Source organism: Rhagoletis pomonella, unplaced genomic scaffold, assembly GCF_013731165.1.
Source record: "Rhagoletis pomonella isolate Grant_MI unplaced genomic scaffold, Rhpom_1.0 Rhpom_scaffold_00002, whole genome shotgun sequence".
Taxonomy (NCBI): domain Eukaryota; kingdom Metazoa; phylum Arthropoda; class Insecta; order Diptera; family Tephritidae; genus Rhagoletis; species Rhagoletis pomonella.
The window spans coordinates 102,515,147-102,532,639 of NW_023458556.1; the positions used below are offsets into that span (position 1 = coordinate 102,515,147).

Below are 17,493 nucleotides of genomic sequence, written 5' to 3' on the forward strand. Positions count from 1 at the left end.
CTTGATTATGAACATGAACATGAACATAAACATAAACATGAACATGAACATGAACATGAACATAAACATGAAAATGAACGTGAATATGAATATGTTCATGAATATGAATATATTCATGAACATGAACATGAACGTGAACATGAACATGAACACGATTATGAACATGAACATGATTATGAACATGAACATGAACATAAACATGAACATGAAATTGAACATGAACATTAACATAAACATGAACATGCACATAAACATGAACATAAACATAAACATAAACAAGAACATGAACATTAACATGAACATAAACATGAACATGAACATGAACATGAAAATGAACATGACCATGAAAATAAACATAAACATAAACATGAACATGAACTTGAACATGAACATGAACATGAAAATGAACATGAACATGAAGATGAACATGAACATGAACTTGATTATGAACATGAACATGAACATAAACATGAACATGAATATGAACGTGAACATGAAACTGAACATGAACATGAACATGAACTTGAACATGAACATGAACATGAACTTGAACATGAATATGAACGTGAACATGAAACTGAACATGAACATGAACATGAACATGAAAATGAACATAAACTTGAACATGAACATGAACTTGATCATAAACATGATCATGTTCATGAACATGAACATAAACATAAACAAACAAGAACATGAACACGATTATAAACATGAACATGAACATGAACATGAAAATGAACATGAACATGAACATGAACTTGATTATGAACATGAACATGAACATAAACATGAACATGAATATGAACGTGAACATGAAACTGAACATGAACATGAACATGAAAATTAACATGAACTTGAACATGAACATGAACATGAACTTGAACATGAACATGCAACATGAAAATGAACATGAACACGAACATGAAGATGCATATGAAACTGAACATGATTATGAACATGAACATGAACATGAAATTGAACATGAACATAAACATAAACATGAACATGAACTTGAACATAAACATGCAACATGAAAATGAGCATGAACACGAACATGAACATGAACACGAACATGAAGATGAACATGAACATGAACATGAAGATGAACATGGACATGAACGTGAACATGAACATGATTATGAACATGAACATGAACATGAACATGATTATGAACATGAACATGAACATGAAAATGAACATGAACATGAACATAAACATGAACATTAACATAAACATGAACATTAACATTAACATGAACATGAACATGAACATGAACATGAACATGCACATGAACTTGATTATGAACATGAACATGAACATAAACATAAACATGAAAATGAACATGAACATGAACATGAACATGAACATGAACTTAAACATGAACATGAACTTGATTATGAACATGAACATAAACATAAACATAAACAAAAAAAAAAAAAAAAAAAAAAAAAAAAAAAAAAAAAACTATGAGCCTCGCAAGGTCGCCTCCACCGGGGCGAAATACGAAGGGGGGTGAAAAGGCAGGAGGTGGTGATGTATTGGCAACCGAGAGTGGCGACGTCATAAACCCTTTTGGAAAGCGCCCCAGACTGGCGAGCTCGCCTACAGGACCCTGGTCATCATCTCCAGGCGCGCGTATGGCCCAAGCAGAAGATCAACCGACCGCGTGGGTTACTCTGGGAGTTAAAATACGGGAGTTGGTGGAAATGCTGGAAGACGGCAAAAGAAGGTCCATTCATCAACCTATGCGGGATATCATTGCCGAGCTGGCCATACTATATGGCAAAACAGGGAATGCGCTGCCAAGCACTGCGATAGAACGTCAGGAAAAAGCAATGACGCCAGCGAACGTAAGTGAAGAGAAAAACCGATCAAACGGGGCGAATGATGGCAAAGAACCCCAATGGAAGACAGTAGAAGGGAAGAAAAGGTCGAAGCCGAAGCCCAAGTTGCCAAAGCCGGATGCTATAGTAATAAAAAGTCGTGACGGAAGTTCGTATGCAGAAATATTGCGAGGTCTAAAAAACGATCCACAACTAAAACATCTGGAAGACGTGGTAACCAAAGTACGCAAAACCGGCAATGGGGACCTACTCCTCCAATTGGCCAAACCCACAGATTCGCACACGGTGGAGGTTCAATAAGCGGTCAAGGAAACGCTGGGAGAGAAAGCGACGGTAGAGACCCTGACCGCAAAAACCGCGGTAGAAGTTAAGGACTTAGACGAGCTAATAAGCAAACAAGAGCTCTGTTCTGCCTTAGAAAGGGAGGTCGATGGCAGCAAAATTTCGGTAGAAGCCGTCAAGTCATTAACCCTCGTCCGGGCGCATATTCTTACACCGCTAACCGGGCGCAAAGGTACAATTGTACCTTCATATAGTTTTGATATGAATTTTTACTTTGGTATACTTTTTTTATAAAAACTGATAACATTTAATCATTACACGTTATTTTGAACATGTTTAGAAATTTTTTGTTATGACAATTGTTTAAAAAAAAAGTAGAAATAGAAACACAGTAGCCTGCATAAAATGCACTCCGAAAAATGCACGAGTACACCACAACAATATGTACCCTCCATACATACATATGTATGTACTCAATATTTTTCATACTGGTGTGCCATATACACTGTAACCAGGGCTGCCAACTTGGCTCAAACCGTGCCATTTTTAGCCCTATTTTACATCAAATTACTTAATTTTTCAATTTGGCACAAAGTGCCAAAATGGCACTTTTGAAAAATAGCAATATTTCAAAACATTTTTTTGAAATCCCCTGCGTGTACTTCTATTTCTCAATTAAAATTTTCTAATTTCTATAGGTTATTCAACTGGTTCATCTTTTTTTGGCATTGCACTTTTGTTTTAGAAATGTTGTTCTTTTTTTTAGCTAAATGAGAAGCGTTGTAAAGGATGGCACCTTTTTTGGCACTTTTATTTTTCTATTTGCCACATTTTGGCACTTTTTTATCCTTAATATGGCACCACATGGCTAAAGATAGTTGGCAGCCCTGACTGCAACAGAAATAATGCGATGTTTATTTTGTTTAGTTTATATTTGCTGCTACTTGCGATCACAATACTGACAAAAATGTTTGCGTTCATATGTTTCTTTGCATAACATTAGTGAATGTAAACATCGCTACTAATGCTTACAAAGTTTAGGTTCGTCTTGTGATCAACTAGTTCCTATGCGAGTACAAACATGTTCGTACATGTTGCATGTACATATGTATGTACATTTGTAGTATGTATATAAATGTGTATGTGCGTCGCAGAGTGTGACAACGCTAACAAGAAAAAAATGTGATGTGATAGATTCCCTGCATGTGTTGTTTTTTATATCCTTTGAAATAAGCATGAGTACGATTGATGAAATTGGGAAAAATAACATATGTATGCACGATGCAAAGTGAAGCAAACGCCGTATGCACTGCACAGTTAAGCGTTGTTTCTACTTCAAATCATTGGGGTATAAATAGAAGCGAGCTCGCCTGGGGAAAACAATTCATAAACTAGACACAGATCTATAAGGTTCTTGTTTAGCCAAACGCTATAAATAAAGATAATTTTCGTCTGAAGTGGAACTAAAAGTGTGTTTTAATCATCATGAGTGATAGTGAAACTGAGCCTGGTAGCAGCCGATATCCAAGAGCGCGAGTGTGCAGGTTATTATCAAATGGTTACATGCCTATAATCTAACAACTTTTACTTCATATAGATATTGTAATACATGCATACATATAGTATCAAATGCTTACATACAACTTATGCTCTTCCTTACTTTTATAAACATGCATAGATATAACTCTGATGAAATAAGGAGAATAATTGAAGGCTCTGACTCGGAATATGAGGAAGAGCCTTTTATTGCAACCGATGAAGAGCAATATGCCCCAGAAGTTGATGAAGAGTCCGACATCGAACAAGAAATGACCATAGAACAACAAGATGAATATGACTCCGACGAAAGTATTGAAAATTTATGTGAACTTTGGACAGGCAAGGATGGAACTCAGTGGCGAAGTGATCCATTTCCAAGTGCACAAACTCTATCTCGCAACGTGATGCGACAAAAAGGTGGCCCTGCAGCATCTAGTAATATATATACAGCAAAACAACTATTCAAGTCAATCATGACTCCAGAGATGTGTGATATAATACTCAGGCAATCAAATCGAAAGGGAAAGAGAGTTTGCGACAATTACAACAATATTCTTGTAGACAAATTTCCCGATTCTTCAAAACGACCCCCACAAAAAACATTCGAGCCATTTACTCAAATTGAATTGGATGCATTTTTCGGAATACTGATAGCTGCTGGTGTGCACAGAAGTAACAAAGAGAATCTAGACGATATGTGGCACTGTGATGCACTGCCTCTAATAAGGGCAGCCATGTCTTACAATCGTTTTAAGATGATTCTCCGATTTATCAGATTTGACAATGAAAATACGCGAGCTGAGCGTAGACAAACAGATAAAGCAGCACCAATACGCGACCTGTGGACAATGCTGAACAGTAATTTAGAGAAATTATATAAGCCGTATGAATGTATTACTGTCGATGAGCAGTTGTTTCCATTTCGGGGCCACACTAAATTTACCCAATACATTCCCTCAAAACCAGCCAAGTATGGTATACAGATTTTCTGGGCTTGTGACGCATCAAACGGTTACCCTTTACAAGGCCAACTTTATACCGGAATGCCATTAGATGGTACTAGACAAGTGAACGCTGGTGAGCGAACAGTTTTGGACCTAGTTGCTTTATATAAAGGCTCTGGTAGAAACATCACAACCGATAATTTTTTCACCTCTTTGCAACTAGCCAAGACATTGAGCACCTGGGGAATGACTCTAGTTGGCACGGTGAGGAAAAATAAAAGGTTTCTTCCCAGCAACATGTTTCCCGCTAAAGAAAGGCCTATAAATTCAACAAATTTCTGCTACAATAGAGATGCTACAATATGTTCATATGTGCCAAAGAAGAATAAAGCAGTCGTTCTCGTCAACCATGCACATGACAGGAGAGGTTGATGACACTCAAGCAGCCAAGCCACACATTATAACTTATTATAATAAAACCAAAGGCGGAGTCGATGTAATGGATAAAATGCTTGGAAAATATACCGTGAAACGTCGGACATTGCGCTGGCCTTTGGCTTTTTTTTACAATATGATTGACGTCACTGGTTTAGCATCCTACATAATCTACAAAAATCATAACCCCCGGTTTCAGGGAAAAAATCAACGTCGAAAGTTTCTAAAAGATCTCTCCAATCAGCTATGCATGCCTTCAGTTGAATCTCGAAGTACAAATCGAATGATGATGAGAAGCCATTTCCTTCGAAGTGCAGTAGAAATGGTACTTGGCCGTCGCGTTGTGGCATTTACAGCAGCTGTCCTTCAATTACCTCATGGTAGCCGCGGAGCCTCCCCTATCACTGGAAGTTGCTATATCTGTCGGAACTCAAATAGGAAACAAAGCAAAACTCGAAAACTTTGCATATCTTGTGCTTATCCAATTTGTGATGAACATTCAGTTTCAAAAACAACATGTATTTCTTGCGAAGAAACTCTCTAAAAATTTCAAAATGTATATTCTAAATCGTTGTTCCTAAATTGAATTGTCTCGCTTGTTAATTTTTTATATAGTTTATTATCGCTACTAATATGAATTAGCTCCATTTGTGTTCCTTTTTTTATAAATATAAATATTATATATAATTAAAAATAATAATAATCTGCTTTTTTCTTCATACCAAATATATGAAGGTACAATTGTACCTATGCGCTCTGACGTGGGTGTAAATTTAACTCGGCCCTCTATTTCGGAAAATAGTGGCCCATTTTGTTTCAAATTAAGGGAACATGTGGCGCAACAAAAATGTAGAGATGTCACGAAGATCCAGCCCTCTAAGTTTTCTGGAAAAAAAGTTATTGTAATTTAAAAACGCAAAAGTTACAATTGTACCTAGTCGCACGGACGAGGGTTAAGAAGCGCGTACAGCGGTACGAAGACAGCAACCCTGCTGCTGCCAGCCGCCATGGCGAGCTAATTGATCGCAGGACGATGCCGGTCGAGCAGCGGTGTGGAGCTGCGCCATAACGCCCCTTCATATGGAACAACTCAAGGCAGACGTAGGTTTTGTATGTGTTCGAGTCTCTGGATTAGTTGTATATAGCTGCTACATACCGCCTAGTTTTACCCTCGATGAATTCGAAGCCGTCATGGATAAGCTTACCTTTGATGCCCGGACTAGATCATCCGTATTAATAGCCGGCGACTTCAATGCTTGGGCCTTGCAATGGGGAAGCCGACGAACTAACGCCAGAGGAAGAGCTCTTCTTGCAGCATTATCGTCTCTGGATGTGGCATTATGCAACTCGGGTACCAAATTTACATTCAGCAAGGATGGGGTGGGGTCCATTATTGACCTCACATTTATCAGCAGCAGGCTGTTTCGACACACGTCTTGGGAGGTTAGCGACGAGTACACTCATAGCGACCACATGGCTATCATTTTCTCGATACAGGAGGAGAGAGAGAGAAGAAAAGTCAGTGCAAGAGCAACAACAGGTTGGAAGGTCAACTCTCTAGACGAAGAGGCGCTAGTAGCCATGATGCCTGGAATTTCGTTACCCTACGGAGCTAGTAACATGACGAACTACCTCATGGCCAAAATCACTCAAGCGTGCGACGCTTCGATGAAGAAAAAATACCCGACCAGCCGACGTGCACCAGTTTATTGGTGGAATGAGCAAATTGCGACTGCAATGCAACAGAGCGAGAAGAAACATGCGAACATGCTATTTACAGAGCTAAACGCAAGGAGCTTAAACAAGCCATTAAGCTCAGCAAGCGAAAGTGCTTTACTAGCTTGTGTGAAAGCGTCGAAAATGACCCCTGGGGCTTAGCATATAAAGTTGTGACGAAAAGGCTGAAGGCGTCGGTTCGACCACAGGTATTATGCCCAAATAAGCTGGAGACGATAATAAAGGCGTTATTCCCAATGCAACCAAGTTTTGCGAGAGAAATCTTTCTTGCTACGATGTTCGAGTTTCCCATGGTGAGCACGGAAGAAGTACTTCTTGCGGCCAAGCGATTTAAAGATAAAAAATCACCGGGGCCGGATGCAATTCCAAATCGTGTCCTCAAGCTTGCTGTAGCGGCGAACCCTAAAGTGTTCGTCGATAGTTTTAACGAATGCTTTAAAGAAGGAGTATTTCCTGATGCATGGAAGCGCCAGCGGCTAGTTCTATTGCCGAAAACTGGGAAGCCACCAGAAGATCCCTCAGCATATCGTCCTATATGCATGTTGGATACGACGGGCAAGTTGTTCGAACGCATAATCAGCGATAGACTGCTAGAAGCAATCGAGGAAAAGGGAGGCCTCTCAGAGACACAGTTCGGCTTCAGAAAGGGGCGGTCAACAGTAGATGCAGCCAGTTTAGTAAAGCAGTTGGCGGAAGATGCAATAAGTGGCGAAAGGTGGAAGGGAGGAATATGTACTGCTTGCTTGTCACCCTCGATGTAAAAAATGCGTTCAACACAGCAAGTTGGAAACACATAAATGCTGCTCTACGCAGATTCGAGGTACCCGCATACCTTCGCAAGATTGTAGACAACTACCGAGCAAATAGAGTGCTACTGTACAATACGGATAACGGTGTCAAAGAACATAAAGTCTCGGCTGGAGTACCACAGGGTTCAGTTCTGGGTCCAATACTTTGGAATATCATGTACGATGGTGTACTCCGACTATCCTTGCCAGAACGAGTGAAAATTGTCGGATTTGCTGACGACATAGCGCTAGTGGTGGTAGCGAAGCATCTAGAAGAAATAATTATCGCAGCAAATAGTTCAATCGTCCAGATCCAAGCATGGCTGGCCGAAACAGGACTGGAACTTGCGCACCAAAAAACCGAGACAGTTCTAGTAAGCAGTAGAAAAGTCAGAGAAGTGGCGACTATAAAGGTTGGTCAACAAGAAATTACGTCAAAGGCGGCCCTAAAATACCTAGGCATAATGTTTGATGCGAGGCTTACCTTCAAGACGCACATTGATTATGCTGTCGAGAAAGCCGAAAAGGTGGCAGGAGCACTAACAAGGGTTATGCTGAACGTAGGAGGCCCGAAACAAAAGCGTAGGCAGCTATACGCAAGCGTCGTGCGCAGTGTGCTGCTCTATGGAGCACAAATCTGGTATGAAGCGTTCAGCAAGACGTCATATGTACGAGAAGCAAGGTCTTTGCACAGATTTTGCGCTATCAAAGTATGCAGTGCATTCCGAACTACGTCCGAAGAAGCAGCACTAGTGGTGGCAGGACTCTGCCCCATTGACATTCCAGTGGAAGTGACAGGCCCCAGGCCTATAAACCGAACGAGACGCGAAGAGGTGACACAGGTGCTTGCAGCAATGGCAAACGAGGTGGGACCGCGCAGCCAGCGGTCGTTGGACGCACCGCCTCATACCCTCGATATCAAGGTGAGTAAGTAGGGAACATGGGGAAGTGGACTTCCATTTGACCTAAATACTGACCGGGCATGGGTGCTTTAAATCATATTTATACCGATTGAAGCACGGATATTATTGAAGAAGCTGAACACTGCTTTTTCGTCTGTCCGAGGTTTGCAATCGAAAGGGATGACTCGAGCAGGCAGGTGGGGAGGCCACTTACGGTTCATAACCTTGTGGATACTATGCTTGAGTCAGAAGATAACTGGTCCGTTGTTTGCAATTTGGCAAGCACAATTTCATCTAAATTGCGTCGAGCGGAACAACTCCGCAGAATTTCATAGATTGGCAATAGGCCGCTCCCCCTCCGCGAAGTAATACCTTACGGTAGTTCCACGGTGGGAGGGAAACGGAGCAGGGGTGGGTTTTTAGTGCGGTGAGCTGAAAGGCAAGTCCCACACTTTTCGGCTTTCAATGCTTTGTGCCACCTCTACAAAAAAAAAAAAAAACACATGAACATGAACATGAACGTGAACATGAACATGAACATGAACTTGAACATGAACATGAACATTAACATGAACATGAACATGAACGTGAACACGAACATGAACGTGAACGTGAACATGAACATAACCATGAAAATGAACATGAATATGAATATGGTCATGAATATGAATATGTTCATGAACATGAACATGAACGTGAACACGATTATGAACATGAACATGATTATGAACATGAACATGAAAATGAACATGAACATGAACATGAACTTGAACATGAACATGAACATGGAAATGAACATAAACTTGAACATGAACATGAACTTGATTATAAACATGAACATGTTCATGAACATGAACATTAACATAAACATGAACATGCACATAAACATGAACATAAACAAGAACATGAACATGAACATAAACATGAACATGAACATGAACATGAACATGAAAATGAACATGAACATGAAAATAAACATAAACATGAACATGAACTTGAACATGAACATGAAAATGAACATGAACATGAACATGAACATGAACATGAACTTGATTATGAACATGAACATGAACATGAACATAAACATGCACATGAATATGAACGTGAACATGAAACTGAACATGAACATGAACATGAAAATGAACGTGAACATGAACATGAACATGAACATTAACATGAAAATGAACATGAACGTGAACACGAACATGAACGTGAACATGAACATGAACATGAACATGAACATGAATATGAACATAAAACATAAACATAAACATTAAAAGCGATAGAGACAAAGATAGAGAGGAAGAAAGTGATAGTGATATGTTATGCTAAGTACTAATCTAAACTCCCCTCCACTTAACCCATTCCAACTAATGTTATTTCAGCTCAACTCAACTCACATAAAGTATTCTTAATTTTAGCGGTTGAATTTCAACCGCTGGGCGAACACTAGTAAGAATAAATTGACAAGCGAAATTCTTTTACCACCGCTTCAAATAAAAACTTATTTAATTCCACGCATGATAGAAAACCCAAGTTTGGGCTTCTGCTAAAGCTGCTGCGTTGTGTTAAAAGTCAAAATTTGTATGTTACTTTGTGAACTGGTTTATAGAGAGTATTATAAATGTATGTGTGACAGTATTTTAAAGAATTTTGTTTTTCTATTTTTGTCGCCGTAATTAGTCACTTTGTCCTTAGGTGCGTTGGTCGGAAAGTGGGCTCGAACCTAGGCTCTTGGTAGCGCGCACTGCTAACCACTACACCACAGCGGCCGCCATTACCATAGCCCTAAGTAGAAACCTTTATGAAGCTTTAGAGTAATATACATCAATATAACAGATGATAACAGAAACGATAAGAAGAATTGCAACTAATTGTAAGTGGCTGTGACCTGAGAGATTTTTTATGTTTTTTTTTTGTAAAATCGTAAGATCAATGACACCATAATGGTAGCTAATCTTTAATGTCAGTATTCATATTCAACTACTGAAGTATTAAAGAATAGGTACTAATTAAAAGACACATTAAATACCTTTGCCATTGGTAATACTGCTTGAATGTCATCTTTGTTGATTTCTAGTTTTGTTGAAAGTCTTTTCTTAGATTCATCACCAACTGTACTGCTCGGAATCAAATTTTTCGATTTTTCGGACTTATACACATAAGAAACATACCAAACTACTTTTCCACCATCCAATATATCTGCTGCACTATCGCCAAGTTCAAGGAGCCAAGAGAATATTTCGAGAGAGCTGAAAATAAATTTACATTGGCTATTATAAATTTTCTTATATTAAAATAAAAATAATTAAATGCGCTACATTTTATACTAGGTTTACATATAAGAAGATTATCCTCATTTTCGAGCTTAACTCCCTAATCTGTAATTAGAAAAAGAGATTAGCCATACAAAATTCGTCTCTCGTTAAACTGTAATTATAAAATAATCTCAGATTAAACCGATAACTTTTCAGTGGCAAACCTAGTTTTATCGATTATTTTTGCTAAGAAGAGGAGAAGTATCAAATGAAAAAGTAAACAATAATGGACGCTAGCAAGGAAAAGAGGTTTGTAAAGGTATTTTTAAACAAATATTAAGTTAAAATACATTTAAATTGCTTAATAAATATAGCAGAAAAAAAGTGATCACGGTGGCACAGAGAAGGAACTTAACTTTTCCTTCAGATGTGAGAATAACAGCACAACAAATTTGACAGCTAATAACACAGGTCCACAAAAAAAATCGATGAAAGGTTCCTTTGACCAAACCCAGTCTGTTATATGTTTTTGGGATCGCTGAACACGAATCTGAAGTCCGTTTTGACCCATCACGTCTGGATTTTTTTCTAACCCCAAAAAACATTTCGGATTTTACTTTTATCTATCCCAGATGTATATGAGAAAATACGTTAAACAAATGACTATTTATTACTCACTGAGAAAGCCTAACTTTTTTTTTCTTTATTCATAGGATTCCCGATTTTTCCAATACAGAATTCCGTAAGGCAAATATACTTACATGCAGTTTATATTAACGTTATGCATTAAATTATACAGTGAGCGTAATTTGCTTAGCCGCATATTGTTTCACATCATTTTGAAAGAAAATATAATTATAGAAGTAAATGAGAACAAAATTTTTTCAACATCTTTTTATTTAGAATATAAATAATTTAACTTATTAACATTTAAAATTCATTAAAGAAAAAAATTTATAAAATTGCATGATTCTACGCGAAATTTACTAAGCCGCATGCAATTTTGATGAGAAACAAAAATCTAGGTAAAAATACGTTGTTGAACCTCCATTTTTATTAATTGTCTGGAACATTCTATTTGGCATCGACTCAACTAATTTCCGTAGAGTATTTTTGTCCAGATCCAGCCATGCTTGCAAAATGGATGTTTTTAGCTCTTGTACCGTTAAATACTGGCGACCATTTGCATAAACAGCCCTTGGCATTATGCCCCAAACATTTTCAGTTGGATTTAAGTCCGAGCTTCTAGTTAGCCAGTCAAGCAATGGCGCCGATCGGGAAGAAAAAACTCCTTAGACTTTCTGGAAACGCAAGTATTCACGTATTGTCCTGTTGGAAAGTATATTCTATGTCATCGTGCTCTTCCAAATAGTTGATGAGCACATCATCCAGCATCTCAATGTATTTTTCGGAGTCCATTTTCGGCGTAGTTAAGCATAATTTCAGCTTTCCATGGTAAGAAAATGCTCCCCATATCATGATGGATCCGCCTACAAAATTTCGACTCATTTTTGGTGGGTCATTTTGGCGAAGATCATGCTAGTAATAACTAAATCAATCGAGACCATCTAGGTTAAACTTTTTTATCTGACAATATAATATTGCGCCACCATTCAGTCCAACCCATGTGCTCTTTTGCAAATTTCAGTGTGGCAACTTTATGTGAAGAAGTATGTTGAGGTCTTTTTAACGGGTTTTTCCACTTTATATTGTGATCAGCAGATAAAATTTTCCGATGGGAAGTTTTAATTTTGCCACTGTTTTCGATGAGCTGAGGCGATTTTTTGTAGCTTCTTCCTTGATGATGTTCCATTGGCGTCGGGATATCTATGCATTTCTCATACATTCTTTGGGAGAAATACCATATTTCTCGCTTAGTTTCCAAAATGTCTCACAACTTCCCTGCAGGGAAAGCTACTAAATATGTAGTTGTGATCTAAAATACTACAGTTTGCTTTTCAGCCCAACAATTCCGTCCTTTTTCAATGTTAGCGACTGGTATTTTTAACATGGCGATGTCCTACGAGATGCCAATTATCAGGCTATCAGCACCTACTAGTAGAAATACTAGTAGCATCATACCAGTTGATGAGATCGTGTGCCAGTTCATCCCCCGTGAAAGGCATAAGTATGCCCTTTTGCTCGCGGCGCTCCATCAGTCGCAATGGCCGACAGAGCAGAGCTCTGGCGTGGTAGTACTAAGGTCCACGGTTCAATCCCTGACGCAGTTTTTATTTATTTATTTATTTCTTTATCTAGGGTTTTAATTTTAATTTTGAAATTTAATAAAAAAAAAATATTGTATTCATTTCTTTTTTCAACGCGGTTTTTATTATATTTATTTATTTTGTATTTATTTTTTATTTAGGGTTTTTATTGTAATTTTGAAATTTAATAAAAAAAATGTTTTATGTTTTTATTGTAATTTTGAAATTTAATATTTTTTTTATTCATTTATTGTTTTATGGCACAAGTATTTCTTCCCATATGCTGTTTTTTCTGTGACGAAATTAGACTTCCAAATTTATTATCTATATTTAAATTCAACAATTTTTATGAGCTTGACGTCGTTTTTAGTGAAAACTTATTGTGGAAAAGCAACAATAATTTGAAAAAATCAGGCTTCTTTCAGTAGGATTCGAACCGACGATCACCACTGACTCAGCCAGTTGCCTACGCACTGTGCTAAGTTTGCATTGTTAATTCTTGTTGCTTATTTGCACTATTTCACTTTGGTAAGCCAACTACAATCAAGCGCAGCTATTCCGCTGCAATTCACTTGATCATGTGGTTGTTGGTTTTGTTGGTTTTTGTTAATATTTCTATTATTAGAATGTTTAACTTTTTAGGTGTGCTCGTCCTTAAGTTATTTGTTTTTGTTATTTTATGGCCTTATAACAATTATATTCAACAATTTTTATGAGCTTGAGGCCGTTTTAGTGAAAACTTATTGTGGAAAAGCAATTCTACCATTTTTTCAAATTATTGTTGCTTTTCCACAATAAGTTTTCACTAAAAACGGCCTCAAGCTCATAAAAATTGTTGAATATAATTGTTATAAGGCCATAAAATAACTTAAGGACGAGCACACCTAAAAGTTAAACATTCTAAAAATAGAAGTATTAACAAAAACCAACATCCACATGATCAAGTGAATTGCAGCGGAATAGCTGCGCTTGATTGTAGTTGGCTTAGCAAAGTGAAATAGTGGAAATAAGCAACAAGAATTAACAAGGCAAACTTAGCACAGTGCGTAGGCAACTGGCTGAGTCAGTGGTGACCGTCGGTTCGAATCCTACTGAAAGAAGTCTGATGAGGAAATGTGGTGAATTCCGAAATAGGTATCACTTCTACCATTTTTTCAAATTATTGTTGCTTTTCCACAATAAGTTTTCACTAAAAACGGCCACAAGCCATAAAATAACAAAAACAAATATTTATATTTAAATTGAAATAATTATATTATTACTATTACATTGAATTAATTTTAAAAATTCCTAACCACCTCCAAGCGGACTCAAACCTGCGATCTCAGCAATAGAAGCGCGACGCCACAACCGACATTTGTAAGAAAAGAAATTAGTTGCGTTTTATGTTTGGTTTTCGCAATTCAAAAGTAGTTGTCGCTGAACGCTTAAGTTCTTTGAAATTGTCAACTGGTAGGCCACCGCTTTAACACATACTAGTAAATGAACTGGTATTTTTACAGACTGGTGTGGATTTCCACTGCACACTGAGAAAAAGGATTAGTTTCGACAACTAAAGATATTTAGTTCCCGAAGTTTGGGAACTGTTACCAAGGATTGGGAACTATTACCATAGGTTGGTAATTATAACTAAATATATTAAAGCTTCTAACATTCATCTAGGTTGAACCAAATCGTTAATTTAGTTGAAGGGTTTGGTACATACTAATAAATTTTTTTTGAAGCATATTTCTACAAATTCCATTCAACTTAACGTATGGTTCATAAAAGGATGTCATTAAGCTCTGCTAATAAAGATAAGCTTTCTTTCAACACATGGTTTAGTCATAGTTACCAAATCTTAGTTGAGGAAACCACGATTTGGTTTCATGCTTGTGAGCCACCCCTAAAGAATGCTGAGCGCTCTCTGAGCACATGTGTGTCTAGTATCCGACCATTGCATAAAAACGCTTCAATTAATTAGACTGTGTGCGTGGAAATCATTGCTCCGCTACCGCAGTTCGTATATGGGTGAAACACGCGGGTGGTCACAGAGCGCTCAGTAAGCTATGGCATGTCGATCACTGCGCTAGGTAGAGAAAGAAAAGTGTGAGCTATGACTAGGGACACGATATCGAACCGAAAGTATCGATATGGTACTCATTTAAAGTATCGCTTTAAAAATATCGGGTACCCATTAATATCGGAATAAAAAGACTCGATATTCCAAATATCGATACCAAAAACCAAAAAAATTATCTGAATATAGGTCTCGCATATAGGCCGCTGGGGTGTAGTGGTTAGAAGCGCGCAAACCTTGAAAATGAAAAACAGCTTCCCATAAAATACAAACGCCGTTCAGAGTAGAGGTTTACGCCGACAGGCTTTGCGGCGGCGGCGTGGTCAACTTCAAAAATATTCGGCGGCGGCGGCGACGCCGGTTCGTCTGGAAACGCCGGCGCTACCGCTCATAAGGTAGATTTCAAAGAGCCATGAGGCTACTAATCTTATCATTTCAACTCGTCAGCGTTAGGCATTCGCCATGGCAATTATTCTATGATTATAATTCTATTCATTTGATTATTGAATTAGTTTTAAATTTAAATATTGTTACTTCCTACTTGAATTAAAATGTTGAGTGTCTGGCGCTGATTGATGGGCGAACAGAAGTAGGTCTGAGGTATATACATACATACACACACGGATCTCTATGTTCTCTACAGATCCGTATGTCTATTGTAATTTAAATAAATAAAAAAGTTTAGTTATTGGGGTAAATTATGTCGCTCTCAATAAATTTTTGCAATAATCTTATCAACCGTTATGTTAAATTACGGAGTTCTTACGATTTTTTGCGGATTACATATTGAAAACAAGGTTGGTCTACATTTTTTCCAAAAGTTTAACCCATCAATTCGAACCAGAACGGGCCTTTTTGACCCACTGTTGAAAAAATGGCTTATAGATCGTTAAAATTTCTACTAAAATATGAAGCGACAAATTTTTCTAAGGAGAAACGAATGTAATGAAAAAATAATACTAATGTTTACCATAAAGAGGGAACTTTAACCCTGTGTAGAAAACATTGCGATGCGAGGGAGCAAAACCTTCCTGGGGTTTGACCACCACTAGGGAATGCTAACGTAATTTGCACACAGCCACCTAGTACTTGTATACGTATGTGGGACCCCAGAATAAAATAACTTACGAATGTAAATATTAGCAAAAAACGTGTGTGTTTAAAATATTAAAAAAATACATAGAAAAATCAACTTGTCTTTGTTTTATCTCCAATAATTTTGGATTTAGATGCAAAGAGGCCGCTTCTATTATAACTGCTTTCTGAGATATTGGCGTTAAAGTTTTTGGTGTGTTATAACTTTCTTGTTGTTGTAGTAGGTGTATAAAAAAGTAGTATTGTTGTAGTATTGAAAAGAATTGTCTACTGCGGAAAAAATCGTTAGATTACCAGTATTCGACCCTTATTTAACAGTAATAAACGCTTTCGTCGAAAAGTATGTCACCTATGTTTTTTCTGAGTTACGCTATTTTTTGGAAAAATAAAGGAGAGCATATTCTTGCCCAGTGGCCCAAATTATGCAAAAAAAAACTAATTTAAAAATGTAATTTTCATTTCGTAAAATTGTTTTTTATACAAGTAGCATTTAGGTCCTTCAAACGATGTATTCAATGTACATACATCATGAAAATTTTGTACAAAATTCCTTAGGCGCCGAACGCCGCCGCCGCCGCCGCCGTGCTGATATTTTCGTAACTCGGCGGCGGCGGCGTGGCTCGGCGGCGTATACCTCTAGTTCAGAGTCGACAAGAAACCCCCTTTGTGCCACAACATTAAGGCCCACGCGACAAATCGGAGGAGAAGTTCGGCCAAACACTAACATATTAGGGGTATTCTCGAAGTCTTGCACGATGCACGGATTGCACGAAATGCAAAAATACTATTCCAAATTTCGAAGAGTACGAGAACACCCCATTGCAAAGTGGTAGCATGCATGGGGAGAAAGCAGCGAAATTATGTATCAAATACAATAACAAGAGACAGCAAAAAAAAATTAAGTGAGCGAGATGAGAGGAATGAGAGAAATATGTAGCAATTCCAACAACAAAACAACTAGCACAGGGTCGCTATTATCTTGCTATGCTATTTTGCAAAATATATACATGGGTTTCGACGTTGCATATTTTGCAGCGATAGGAAATGTTGTTTCCCATGAATTTTCTTGTTGTGTGTTTGCAATTTATGCAATCCGTGCAATCCGTGCTACGTGCAATGGCTTTGCAAGATTTGGAGAATACCCCTATTGTGTAAGCGCCGGACTTTATTGTTATTACAACACGTTGAGATTGAGCACCGAGGCCGCGTGTTCAAATCCCACCACATGCAATCCTAACGATAGTACAAATTTCTGCACTTTAAAGCCCCATTTATATCGGGAAGAATTGTTACAGGCCAACCTTATATGCGTGCGTAAAAACCTAACTCAAATTCCAAGATTTGTCTTGCGTGACATTTCGATTTGATGTTTATAACTTAACTTCTGTAAATTTGACAGA

At 37.9% G+C, this 17,493-nt stretch overlaps 1 protein-coding gene across 4 annotated transcripts in view; it reads right to left on the reverse strand.

The window, feature by feature from the left end:
• Positions 1-17,493, reverse strand: part of LOC118734272 (transmembrane protein 132C) — a 614,903-nt gene that overhangs the window by 278,018 nt on the left and 319,392 nt on the right. For all 4 annotated transcript variants that reach the window (XM_036463985.1, XM_036463984.1, XM_036463987.1 and 1 more), the window contains one exon: positions 10,507-10,726. In XM_036463985.1, coding sequence (XP_036319878.1) covers positions 10,507-10,726 — 220 coding nt within the window. The remainder of the gene's footprint in view (positions 1-10,506; positions 10,727-17,493) is intronic.